The sequence below is a fragment of the Urocitellus parryii genome, chromosome 4 (assembly GCF_045843805.1).
Source record: "Urocitellus parryii isolate mUroPar1 chromosome 4, mUroPar1.hap1, whole genome shotgun sequence".
Classification (NCBI taxonomy): Eukaryota; Metazoa; Chordata; class Mammalia; order Rodentia; family Sciuridae; genus Urocitellus; species Urocitellus parryii.
Genome location: NC_135534.1, coordinates 38,129,733 through 38,144,013, shown reverse-complemented (window position 1 = coordinate 38,144,013; position 14,281 = coordinate 38,129,733). Strand labels below are relative to the sequence as shown.

The following is a 14,281-nucleotide window of genomic DNA, read 5'->3' as shown; positions in this document are numbered from 1 at the left end:
GGAAAATTCCCATCTCTGGTGGAGGTTTCTTGTCCTCCTCAACTCCATAGTCAACCCAGTTTTATAGGAACAAGGGAAATGGTTGAAAAACATCCCACACGGAATGGTAAAAAACACATAATTGGGGCTGGGGATGTGGCTCAAGTGGTAGCGCGCTCGCCTGGCATGCGTGCGGCCCGGGTTCGATCCTCAGCACCACATACAAAGATGTTGTGTCTGCCGAGAACTAAAAAATAAATATTAAAAACTCTCTCTCTCTCTCTCTCTCTCTCTCTCTCTCTCTCTCTTTAAAAAAAAAAAAAACACATAATTGCCCATGCTGTCTTGTGCACTGTGTATGATATAGAAAGTGAAAGTTCTCCATAATCCACTCACATTTGGTATACATTCTTTGGAGCATGATATATCTATAATATATCTAATTTTTCTATACCTATTTCTGTATCTATAGTGACAATTTATTCTTTAAGAAAGCAGTGACTTTTGCTTTATTTCCTTTCAATCTTAAAGTATTTATATTTTAACATTGAGTAAGTTTTAATACACCTCCTTCCCCTCTTCACCATGCACCACCTGTCTTGTGTGCTCCTCCCAGAAAATCCTTTCTGTGACCTTGTACACCAGGGTTCCCTCCTGTGAACTCCATGCTGTTTGACTTCTACTCTCCTTTCTACTTCTATATCTACATATCTCCAGGATACTTCTTTATTCATGGCTTTCACAACTTGCTCTCAGATTTCCACTCTCACCTTACACTATCTTTATTTTCAAGTCTACCCATTAACATCTGGGGAAACATTGGATGGTAGAAAGATTGTGAATTTTGGAATTAGGATGACTTAAATTCAGACCATCTGTTTGATTTTGGAAAGTCACCTCAGCTTTCAGAATTCCGAATTTGTAATCTATGAAACTGTGGACAATAAAAACTTTGAGGCACATTTTGTATATATACTCAATAAAGTAGCTGGCACTCAGATTTTTGTGAACTATTGAGAGAACGAATGATAAAGACATTATAAGCAATGTATCTAAAGGGATTATTAAAATACTTTATAAATAATTGGAAGTAAACAATTAAATCCTAGTCTTCATTTCTGACTACAGCTTGACTACGCTTCTGGCACTGAGGTTCTACACAGTTAATTGCCATGACTTTGATTTCCATTCTGCCTTTTATCAGCACAGCCGCTTCTTCTCAAGGGGATAGTGCTCAATGTTGGCTGCAACATTGGAAGTCCTTGGAAGCTTCAAAAAATTCTGTTGCTAGGGGATCATCTCCAGAGATAGTGATTTAATTGATCTAAGGTAGAACCTGGGCACAGGGATATTTTAAAACTCTAAGATTTAACATAAATCTAAGATTTAACTATAAATCTCCCTGATTCAAATCTCTAGTTCTTGAACCCTTCCTATATTTGCCCCTTCTAAAACCTGGCAGGGCTGCTATCATTAATGCTTCTCATTAATTCTCTCATTGTGTTTGCTTCGGAAACTAACTGATCCAGCTAGGATCCCAAAATTAAGTATACATGCAAAATATTTTATCACCCATTATAATAAAATGACTGTTGTTTGCTTGCCATTTTGAAGATTTATCAGGTGCATTATTGGAAGTCCTTGATTCATGGACTCCTTCACAGGATTTCTGTTTCCTCTTGAAAGTTCCTTGCACATCTCTCAATTCTGAACTACATGATAGTTCAACCTCCTTTTTTTAATTCTCTATCTTTCTAATATCAAGGATGATATTAATTTCATATAGCTTCTCTGAGACAAAACAATCATGGTAATTAAGATCTCAGTATTCTCAGCCATCCATTCCTAATTTCCATCATTTGAATAAGACTTTTTACTCTAGTGGACAGGCAATAATATGTTCACCAGTGGGTCACATCTTGATGAGGACCTCGGGTAACATAGGACTGTATTTCATTATGTATTTTTGGAATTAGAATGTGTTTAGATGGACTTGGTCATATTCTACTTCAGGGTGAGCTTCAGCCTTCCTTCTATGTTTAAACCTGGCCTCCACATTTACCTCTCTGAGAGGACCTTGATGTCATTGAAATTGGGTGCTGCCTCATCCTTTTGCTGAGGTCTTGGCATAAGGTCTTGGCCTCTTCTCTAATCAAGGCTCCTTAAAACAGCAGTGTCAGAGAACCATGCAGACCTTTAATTGTTCAGCCTACCCTTCAGCTGCAATCTAGTTGCCTTGCTTATAATTTGGGTTTGCATTCCTGCTTCCAGCTATTCACAGAAGGATTAGAACTCCTCACTGCTAAAAACTGGGGAAAACCACTAAGGATCAAGTAAAATAATACAATTAACCACTTGGTATTAAAAAAATTACTTTCAGGTTGGGGCAGTAACTCAGTGGTAAAGCACTTGCCTAGCATGCATGAGGCCCTGGGTTCAATTCCCAGCACCACACACACACACACACACAGAGAGAGAGAGAGAGAGAGAGAGAGAGAGAGAGAGAGACAGAGACAGAGAGAGACAGAGAGAGAGAGAGAGAGACAGAGAGAGAGAGAGAGAGAGAGAAAAGAGGGTGAAGAAAACAGAAATTTCAATACTGCTTTCATAATAGTTAATTTTATTAATTTAACAATTTGAAAATACTTCATCTGAAGAACAAAAGAATGTCTCATGGTTTGGGTACAGGATTATTATTACTATTGTCATCATTTTTTATTTTATAGCCACAGTCTTCCTGGAATTTTGGAAAAGGAGAAGAAGTGTATTGACCTATGCTTGGGACCTTATTGAATGGGAAGAAGAAGAGGTGAGGTGTTAGGAAACCAGGAGATAAGGAAACTGGTATATCACAGGCTGCTGAGAACTACCCAAAGCCCAGACCTCCAGGCTAGGAGCAGCTGCACACCATTAGATCTTCCCTCAATGTTTTTTACTAACAAGATCTCTAACTTCATGAAGATAACAGAGGTCAATAATGAAGTATGTGTTTATTAAACTACTGCTATGATGTTTCCTTAAATTGCATTAGTGGAGAATTATACTAATTAAAATATAGCTTAGAGTTTATTTGGAAAGTAATTGGCATCCTATTTTTAGTAAGTGGCATCTTTGTGAAGACATTGTAAAAATAGGTCAAATCTAGAAGTTTTCTATTGATTCTTAGAGGAAAAATTTTAATTTATGGTTTTGATGCTGAAATAACTTTAGTTTCTCTTGTAGGAAACACTTCGCCCCCAGTTTGAAGCCAAGTATTACAAGATGGAAGTAATAAATCCCATCACAGGAAAACCTGAGCCACATCAGCCTTCATCAGACAAAATCACTCGTCTTCTCGTGTCTGTCTCAGGGATATTCTTCATGGTAGAGTACAACCATTGCTATCAGAATGTTGTGGGATTCCAGGTTTTAAAATACACAATGTAACCCCAACTCATTTCATGACCCTGAGAGTACAAAAGAAACCTTGTCCTTTTCAATATTAGGTAATTCTTTCAATTAAAATAGAAATCACAGCTGGTAATAGCATTTTATAAGGGAAAGTTTTGCACTTCTTTAAATAAAACTCTCATTGAAAGAAACATATGTAAGTTAAAATAAAATGAAAATATCCAAGTTGCAATCGCATATCCTGTGTTAAAACTGAGCATTCCATTTGAAAGAAAAGTCAGACAGAATCTGCCCATTAGTATGATAAATTTATACTTAGAACAGCTTAAACATTTCTTGTGTCTTTTTGTTTTTGATGTTTTATTTGTTTTACCTTATTCTATTTTATGTTAACTGAACCTAAGACTGTACACATGCTAAGCATGCACTCTACCACTGACCTACACTCCCATTTCCTATTTGTGTATTTTAAATGGCAAATAAAATTGTATGTATCTTTTGTGTACAGCTTGATGTCCTGAAGTATGTATGCATTGTGAAATGGTTGCATTATCTAATTAAAATAAGCATTACCTCTCAGATTTATCATGTTTAAGTTTAAATCTTATACTGTTCTGACTCTAATGTAGTTCACTTGGTTAAGAGAGAAAATTTAATCCTTGTATTCTTTCTTAGAAAGTCTAACACCTTCAACTCTTAGAGACAGTGTTTGCTTCTGATTTGTTAATGATGCGAAACACTGGTGTCTTCTCTCATTTCCCACATTGCAGATTTCTCTGGTGATCACTGCTGTGTTTGCTGTTGTGGTGTACCGCCTGGTGGTCATGGAACGGTTCGCATCATTCAAGTGGAATTTCATCAAACAACACTGGCAGTTTGCGACATCTGCTGCTGCTGTCTGTATCAATTTCATAATCATCATGTTGCTGAATCTTGTGAGTGTTTATAGTCATACAGTCATATTTTTCCCTGGGTGAATAGGGGATGGGCAGGAAAAATGACTCTTTCCTTTGTACTAGGGAAATATGTACATTTCATCCATATGTTTTAAAGAATAGATTTTTTTTAAAAAAAGAAAATTGATGCTAGTTGTATTGCCTTCCCTGCCTTTTGAGTTCATAATCTAGATTTGTGATAACTTCTATTCATTAAATATATAAGTGCTAGAGGTAGTGCTATGTGATTTTCAACAAATAAGGGATTGTATGAATTAGAAAACCACTCAAATAAGCTCATAGAATTTGTTGGAAAGACATAGGAAAATCTGTTTGAAAGTGCAGTCTTGTTTCCAAGGCCCCAGGTGAAATGGAAAATAATCAGACAGCTATTCCATTTTTCTTTCTCTGGATCAAAAGCAATCTTCCTCTCTCTCTCTTCCTCTTGTCTCCCTGATCCTCTCTCTTTTCCCCATCCCCACTTCACAATACTTCTTTATGAACATTTGATGAACATTTTCCCTCTTCTGTCAGGAGGATAAAGCTCTCTACCTATCTGTGACCTCTCTTTCTGTCATTCTGTTGTGCTGTGACATTGTTATGACTTGGTTTTCTTTGGCTCTAAATATGTGAACATTTTGTCAGGTTAGGTGCTGATTTCTCAAGGAGAGCATCTTTTTGGTTCAACACCACATGCATTTCTTGACTCATAAACCAAATGTCTATGACTAAGAAGTGATATTATGCCTGTGCCTACCTGTTCAACAAAGTCTGTGTATAAAAGCCAATTGTCTTTGAAAACAGGTGGCACTAACTGGCACATCCATAATAATATCTTTATTTTAGCTCTTCCATAAATCCCACAAGGTTGATATTCTCTCCATTATGCAGATGAAGAAACTGGGATTTAGAGAACTTAAGAAAACTTGTTGCAAATCGTATATAGTAAGTGTTGATGCTAGAATATGTACATCATGAGATAATTTATAAAGGTAGCTCAACAATGCATAAATAATGATACTATTTACAGGTAATATGTATTATTTCCAAATGTGATAATGCTTATGTTATATATTTTACCAGGAGGAGGTTTTGCTGTTTAAATTTTAGAAAGTTAATAAAAGGCCTTAGGGAAAATGAATACTCATTGTGATAAAAGTATAAATTTTAATGCCATGAAAATACTTAACATCTTTCACTTAATCAGCTTTCTTCAGTTTTGATTTAATTTGTAGAAGAAGAATCTAATTTATAATATCTTCAAACAAGACACAAAATAATTTATGACTTTCTGTCATAGATTGAAGGGTACAGGAAACATTGAAAAAGTATAACACCAGATAGTTTATAGTTGCCCAAATTAATCGAGAATTTAGGCAAAAATATTATGTTTCTTGAACAACATTATAATAACTTGAATTTTAAAAATATATCTGACAAAGTTGGTATCAAAGATTAAACTAAAGAGCACTTATAGCCAAATAGATAATATTTGCAATTATATATCAAAATACTAGTAGGCTTTTTCTCTGGAATATAAGATTTTATATGATTTTTTACTGTAGTATATTATATTTACCATATATTTTGAATTTTCTTGGTTTTCTAAAATCAATATATTCTTTTTAAAACTAATAAAATACAAATCTTTGATAATAACTTCTGTTAGTCTCTTTTAAAGAGACCCTTAACCATATAATCCAAAGCTCATGTAGAGGGTACTAATGTCATATTATTATTTAAAATAGCAAAAAAAGAAAAAAGAAAAGGAAAAGAGACTTAGTAGCTGATCAAGGGTAAGATAATGGTAATTCAGATCCATATAATATAATATATAACCTATTCAAATGCTATCTTAATATTATTTAAGAACATGAAATAAAGTTCCACAAGAAGGAGACAGAATTTTACATAATTCTAATTTTCTAGAATACACACACACACACACACACACACATACATATACTTGGATTTTGAAACTGAAAAGAATGATAATCAAAAGTTTACGGTATTATCTCTCAGTAATGGATAATATGTAACACATGCTTTTGATTTAATATATCTCTTTTTGAACATGCACATATTTCTCTCTCTCTATGGAGTTACTGATTTACAAACAGGTGTCAGTTTGGCTTTTAAAACATTCTATCATAAATTAAATGCACTCCTTTTTTTGTACTTTATATGTGAATCACTCCTAAAACCACAGCCACATAGACTGGATCACTTTCACCACTTAAACATTTATGGTGGCTGAGCAACCTCCCGGCACACACTCTCAGATCCTCTGCTCCTCATTTGTGCTCCCCTCTCCCCTCTGTCTCTCTCAAGCCTGTCCAGGCTTTCATCAGTCAGGACAGTGGCTCCTCAACCTGGTTTCCTGATGAAAAGCAGTGGACTTTGTATGCAAATGAAGCTGCCTGGCCCAGGTGAACCAGGGTGTCCCATGCAACATCTCTAAGCTTTAATTTCTTGATCTTTCAAACAAAGGAAATAAAAACTAACACATAAGGGTGTTGAAAGATTAAATGTGTCCTCTTCTAGTGCACAGAAGAAGCTAACAAGTAAATTTCTTTCTCTATATTTGTTTCTTGTTAGTATTTTAAATTTTATTTTCTTTAATAATTATTTTTATTCCTGTTCCTTTATTACAAAATACAAGCATTTTATTTGTTTTCCCATTTTTTCTCATCGTTATATAATACACAGAATTTGAATATTGATTTCCTGTTAGTTCCAAATGTGGTAATGATGATGATCTTTTTTTTCTTTAGTCTTTCTAAATCTCCAGCCTACATCTGCATTCATTGATATTTAATTTTTGCTCATTTTTCTTTAATCTATTACCCCTTCATAAATATTTAAATACTCAAAGGTGTCTTTGGATAGAAAGAGAATATATACTGTGCTCTATTGTGTCTTTGCCAAATGTGTCTGACAACATAAGAAAAAAATTAATTCATGCAGAACTCATACCAATCTAATAATTTTCAATTGTAATAGTTTTGTTATGTCCTCTTTAAAATCTATTATCTTTATCCTTTCTCTGAATTCTAAAATCAATACCTTGCTATTGTAAAAGAGTATTAAAGTATAAAAACATTTAAAATATTAAGTGGAAGTCACCTTCCTCAGTCCATCATGCTCCTCACCAACATTACCACCATAAAATAATTTTACCCATTGCAGGTAATCGGTATTAATGGTTTTGTGTCTCTTTATTCCCCCACTTCACCTCCCATCAATTATTATAGCTTTAAAAATAGTACCCTATGTTCCATTGTTACTTGGTAATCTGTTCCAAAGACCTACTGATCTTCAAAAACATTTTGAGTAAATTAATGAACTGACAATGAGGAATATGTCATTGAAAAGGAAAACGAAGAGGCCAAATGTGTTCATTTTTTTTTCTTGGTAAGTTAAGCATGACAGCTCTGGAACAGACACTCCAGGTCTGTGTTCAATCCTTTGTTCCCACCTAGTGAAATCACCATCATCTCAGTTGAGCTGAAGAACTATGATCAGAGTCTGTCTTTGAATGAGATGAAAGCTTGACCCTCAAATTTTTTTTTCAAAAAAGTTCTTTCTCTTATCACTGATAGTATAAAAATTAAAATGTGACTAAAGTTTCCATTGGTGTACCAGAATCTAGTTTTATATTTTTCTAGTTGCTTTTTAATCACCAGTTTCTTCAAGTCTGAGTGTTCTATCACCTGTCCCTTTCATAGCTAACATCCCCTAACTAGAACCAGCATTTTCTCTTAGACATATGGTTTTCTTTCTCTCATAAGGTTCAGATTCAACCTGTTCTAAGTTTATATGTTTGATGAGGCTTCTGGTATTTTTTTTCCTTCCAAAGCTCCTAACATTTTATAGCAAACAAAGACTGGACTCAATAGATTGAACATCTGTTTGTACAAATAAGACCTTTGAAGGTAGGTGAGCATGGTGTCATTTGAGTCACAAAAAAACATTTTTTTTTTTTAGATTCTCAAAATCCCACCAGCTCCATGTGATTAAACACTACAGCCCATATACCTTCTTAATGCTGGAAAACAAACATGCAGGGTTCCTGGAAAAGTCAGAACTTTGTTTTTCTAAATGTTCATTTCTGCTTATTGGCCCTTTAGGAATAATGATCCAGGGATTGATAGAAATGGAATAGATTATAAAGGTTTCTCATTTGCTTTTGCAACTAACTAAGGAAAAGATTTTAAAACAGATTTATCATAAAAGCAATGAATGTGCAGCCAACTTAACCAATGTGAAAAAAAGTTATAGTCTTGAGATTTAATCAGCATCAAATAATAATGCTCTTTGAATTTACACATTTTCTTTCTCCTCAGGATGCTAGTGCACTTCACAAATTATTAAGTAGCCCTTCTGTTTCACCTGAATACAGAGGATTACTTAAGAACTTAGTTAAATAAGGATAGATTAAAATACCAAATATTATACCACTAACATGTTCATTTAGAAAATCAGATGCTACTTCTCTTTATCTTATTTTCAGGCCAAACTCAACATATGACTAATAAAAATATGCTCTTAGTTTCTTAATAACTTGAATTCAAGAGTCCTGTTTCACCGTTTCCACAATTGAAGAATTTGGCCTTAGTCAATATATTCAATTACTCCAATGTGCTTATCAACTATTATCCATATGTATTAAGTTATGAAATGCTAAGTATGGCCAATAATTTACATCAGTCAATTTTTTTTTTCTTTAAACTAGGAGCTCTTAAGGTATAATACCTGTAGCCAGAAACCTTACTCTTTACTTTGTGCATTTCTTTTAACTCTTTCATCAGATTACTGACTGACTGTTGTGAATTCTGCTGGGGAAACATTGCAGTTACTGGCTGATCATTCTTATTCCCATTTCTTTAGTTCAGTTACTTGTCATGTTTTGCTTGGACAGTCACAGCAGCCTTCTAATTAGTTAATCTTCCTGTCTCTATTCTAAACTCTTCCTATCTCTCTTGTGCACCAAGATGGAACTATCTAAATTGCAATTTTGATCATTTTATTTTGTGCCTTCCTTAGACTGTTTAAGTTTTCCAATTCCTCTGATGTAAATCTAAATTAATTTCCCCTTGCCCTCCATTATTTCAAGCCAGTTTTCCTCTCTTCTCTGAATTTCTCTCTTTTCCTCTCTTTTGTACCCTGCACTCCAGCCTACAGAATCACTTTTGCCTGTCCTGTAGCATTTGGTACTTCACACCATGTCTCTTGAATCTTCTGTCTCAAATGTGCATATTTCTTTTGTCTGGAGACTGTCTTTTCATCTGGCTCAGAATCACTTCTTCTATATATATTTTTTTAGTCTCACAGATAGAATTGAATAATCTTGTCTTTGTTTTTATTCTCCTCACATAGTTCTTGGACTTGCCAATTCTCTCACCCATCAGATTCTGTAGCAGAATTAAGCAATCCCTTTGTGAGCATCCCCCTGTTGCAGGACATATCTTGTCTCTTTTCTCCCATTATCAAAGTGTTCAGCTCATATGAAGAGGGGCTGTCACTTGCTCACTTTTGTGTCCCCAGGTCTTTGTTCGTTAATGCCTAAAGGCATTTAGAATATCCTGTTTGAATGAAATTGATATATTTTATTCTCCAAATGTCTTAGTAGGCTTCATATTACATGTGCTCAAATTATTTTTTAATAATTGTATTTTTAGTATATTTCAAGCTTGTTGCACTTATTTTAATTCAAGCTAATAACCAAATATTATACATTCTTAAATATTTCAAAATAGGTCAATCATGCACCCCTAAATAAGTATTCAACTGAGGTTAAAAATATAAACAATTTAATAAAAATTTGATTACAAATCCATTGTATAGATTATGAAGGTAATTTTAAAAGTGTTTCCTATTCTTGCTATACATCCAATTATCTCAAACACTTTTAAACAATTGCAGATGCCTGAGTCCCATTCCAAATTCCCTTTGTGGAAAAACTGTACTTGAAACAAAACATTTAAAAACTATTTCTGGTGATTTTGATCCAATCAGCCTCTAAAAGAACATTAGAGAATCATTGATTTAACGTAATGAGGGTGATTTTGATGCACAGCCAACATCAGAAACCACATATTCCACAAATAAGTAGCAAATAATTTAACCATAGTTAAAGCTTCTTTTCAAAATATATAACTAAAAATCTTCAGTGATAGAATTTGAAAACCAACTGTTGGTCATTCCCAAGTCCATTCTTTGCTTCTTTATTTGCATTCCCATGAAAATACAGTGCTACTTACAGATGCCATGCATAGTATGGTTATTATTTCTATCAGGAAATATTTCAAAATCATATTAATAAAAATAAAAAATGTGAAATCACTCTGAAAAGAAGTATTTTTGTGGCTTCACAGTCAAACTTTAATTAACATTGCATCAGCAAGACAGCTCTTTCACATCAGGCTTAATAGGTAATTCCTAAGAAAAATATAGGAACATCTGAGCAGAGGTACTCTAGGATTATGCCAGTTAAATCTTTCCAGCTCCTGAAATGAATGAACTTCTTTTGATGTTCCTCATATCATTTTAAAAATCCATTTACCATGTAGAGATCACATCATAAGTGCAAAGAAGAAAAATCCCTAACTACATTTGGTTAATATAAGTACCCCATGATGTTTCTAGAGTCTTCCTTATTGTTGATCTGTTTCCTTTTCTGGAGTCCAGAGCATACACTCCTGATTCTTTCAAGGTCCTGATTATGGAAGGCTTCCAAATATACTTAGCTTTTCTTAATACTTGGTTACCACTGATCAGCAATTGTTATGCAAATAGGTTATTATGGAATAGGGTGGATCAAAGGCTTGGAGTGCACATCTTACCCAGGAGAGGAGGCAATGCCAAATGAGTCATTTAATAAGGCTCTTCTAAAAACATATTTGTTTAGTTTGTTTATGTCTTTTTCCATGGTTTCTAGAAATACAGAAAGGTAGATAACTGGCAAACAATAGCCTTCTTCAATACTGCAAAGGTCTTCTTGGAGTTTGTTTTCACAGTGGAGGCTGGACAGAAGGGTTCTGACTCAGAGTGCAAAGGAATAAAACAAGTGTAGAACTCCCTGGTGTGACCCAGATAACCACTGTGTCCTTTTCCTGACTTTGCTGCTCTTTTCAATTTTGGCATAACACCCTAACAAGCATTGGTGGAAAGCTGATGATTTCTAAGCTTGGAATGAATTCTAAACTTTATACCTTGGCCACCCATGCCCTTATAAAATGTTCCTTTCTCAGATCTGTGACTCATCGCAACTATTTTTTTTTCTTATTGCTGCCACTCCTAGTTTCTAACTTTCTAGTCCCTCATAAGACAAAGCAAGTCCATGTCAGTCTTTGGGCATTTGCACTACTGTTTCTGTATCTTAAAGGTGCTTGCTCCACATTCTTGCTTGGCTCCCTCCCTCGCTTCATTCCTCTGCTCACTGAGCCCTCTTGAAAAGCAATTGTGTATGGTTTGCTATTTGTCTCTGCCCCCTGGAGTCTAACTTCCATGGAAGTAAAGACTGCTTCTACTGGTTCACTGTTGTTTGGTTACACAAACACTACCTGACCATTAAAAGTTTCTAATGAATATTTTAACCTAATTAATACATACAAATAATATTTGACCTAATTAAAATATATGAATAAAAATACTCTGCTTATAAATGTATTAGTGGGTTATTTTTAGAATTATAGTTTCTCCAATATGGTATTGTGTGTGTGTGTGTGTGTTTGAGAGAGAGAGAGAGAGAGAGAGAGTAATGTGTAGGTTCCAGAAAAGTTTTCCCTAAAACCCTCATTCTCTCCTCTCCCAGATTTCCATTCCATTTCACATACTCATACACATGCTCTTACAACTTGCCCTGGCAAAGTGATTGCTACCATATACTATACAGTTCATGTATTTAAAACAGGATTTCCTTTTGAACTTTGAAGTTCTGAAGTTAACAATCACTAGCATGGGTTGATTGTACAGCCCATCCATCCTGATGGTACCAATCATCCATAGCATTAGAACCTTGGATGATGCAGGTTCTCAAGTGCCCCAGAAAGCTTACCAGCAGCAGTACAGCATCTTTTGTCATTTTACAACATTCCTCCAAAGGTATTGTAATTTTCTGAATATTCTTCCAGTTACATTTATTTTGATCCAAGTTTGTAGACGAGCTCTGTGTGTTAGGTATTCAGACAAGAATCTTGAACTGTTACAAGGCATAGCATAGATGTTACAAGATAGCCATGATATCAGATCTTAATTATACTTGCTTAGCAGTGCTCTATCAGGCCAGATGCCTGACATTCTAAATCTGTTTCCTGTTCTGTAAAATGAAACTTATTTTATCTATTTAATAAAATTATTGTAAAGGAATAGCAATGTATGTAAAGCACAGTTTGGCTCATGTGAAATACTCTACATTGCAGTTTCAGATGAAATTAGGTTTCAACCCCTGTGAGAGCAGTCAACTCAGTGCTAGAGGCACAACAGCTACTCAAGTACTATATGTCACTTGATGAAGTCCCTCCTGCTTAACTCCTGAAATTGTCCCCAAATTTGAAAATGATAGTGTATGGGTGTAGTAATAAATACATACATTATGGGAAAGTATGAGAACATTGTAGTCTGAAATCTTTCTGTCTCAAGATGTTTATGTCTTAGAAAGAGATAGATTTGAATCATAACTAAGATGAAACACAGTAGTTCAGCTGAGAGAACTCTCTAGAATCTCAACAGCTCTTAAAATGTTCAAGTCCTTATCATTTTTCAGGGGGCTGTATTAAACTACTCACATGTTAGGCAAGTGCTCCCCCACTGAGCTATAACCCCAGTTCCAGATCAATGACTTTTAATTTTACATGCCAACATCTTATTGGACTAACCTAAATAGTAATTAATTGAATCTTGTGGTTATGTAGTAATATTCAAATGTTTACACATATGCCTACAAACATATATCTGCCTTATACCTGAAACAAATATAATTTTCCTATGATATTTACTTAAAATATTATAAAGTATGTGTCTTTAATTAAGTCTATTAAACTGGTCAGAGAGTGCAAGGGAAGGAAAAAGATGGCAGATGATGAAAAACGTTATCAGAAAAATCTGTTGTACATGATGTGACTAACAGCTTGAACACATTCATCTTAGATTCTGTTATCAATAACCTAAAACACTATTTTTCTTTAGAAATGAAAACTTGCACACTGTTTTTGTCATGGTTTGGAATATTGTTTATCAATAATAATAGAAAGAAACTTTCACTTTCGACCTTCTAATATGGCAAAAAAGGTTCTATAATTTGAGGATCAAATCTCTGCTCAGCCATTAACAATCTTTTGCTTAAATATTTTCTTGTTTAAAATTAAGATAAATATAGGCAAGAGAAAAGACTCCCTGTTGCAGATAATAAGTGTATTTATGTGTTGATGTACACATGAATATGTATTTTCATACACATTTATATTATATCTATTTGGGGTATGTTTATGCAAAGCACTACATATCATGCATTAATAAATATTTACACTTAATTTAAATGTAAGCATTTTGTTGAACATACTTTAAATGTTTCCTTAAAAAATGCAAATACCAGGCTTCACAAAAAGAGGAGACTAATATTTTCTACTTGCTCTCTCTACTGTAGGCTTATGAAAAAGTTGCTTACCTCCTCACTAATTTAGGTAAGTCCATGTTTCTTAATTCACTTGTTAGTAAGAAAATAACATGATCAAATGGGTCTATAATTACCTTATATATTTTAGCATTTTAAATATCTTCAGTTATATGATTATTTACCAATAAAAATGAGAGGTAGTACAAGAAGGTGAAGTACATTAAAGAAAAATAGAGAGGCAATGCATGAAGTTACAATATATCCTAACTAGAAATTAGCAAGCCTTGTTCTTATTACTTGATGTTTGTTCTCCAGCTGTACCATTCTTTCGGTTTTCCACCAATATTTATTTTTATATATA

The 14,281-nt window shown here is 34.1% G+C and overlaps 1 protein-coding gene across 1 annotated transcript in view; it reads left to right on the top strand.

The window, feature by feature from the left end:
* Positions 1 to 14,281, top strand: part of LOC113179489 (anoctamin-3) — a 120,965-nt gene that overhangs the window by 72,324 nt on the left and 34,360 nt on the right. The window contains exons 11-14 of the mRNA XM_077797500.1: positions 2,706 to 2,788; positions 3,202 to 3,342; positions 4,140 to 4,304; positions 13,951 to 13,987. Coding sequence (XP_077653626.1) covers positions 2,706 to 2,788; positions 3,202 to 3,342; positions 4,140 to 4,304; positions 13,951 to 13,987 — 426 coding nt within the window. The remainder of the gene's footprint in view (positions 1 to 2,705; positions 2,789 to 3,201; positions 3,343 to 4,139; positions 4,305 to 13,950; positions 13,988 to 14,281) is intronic.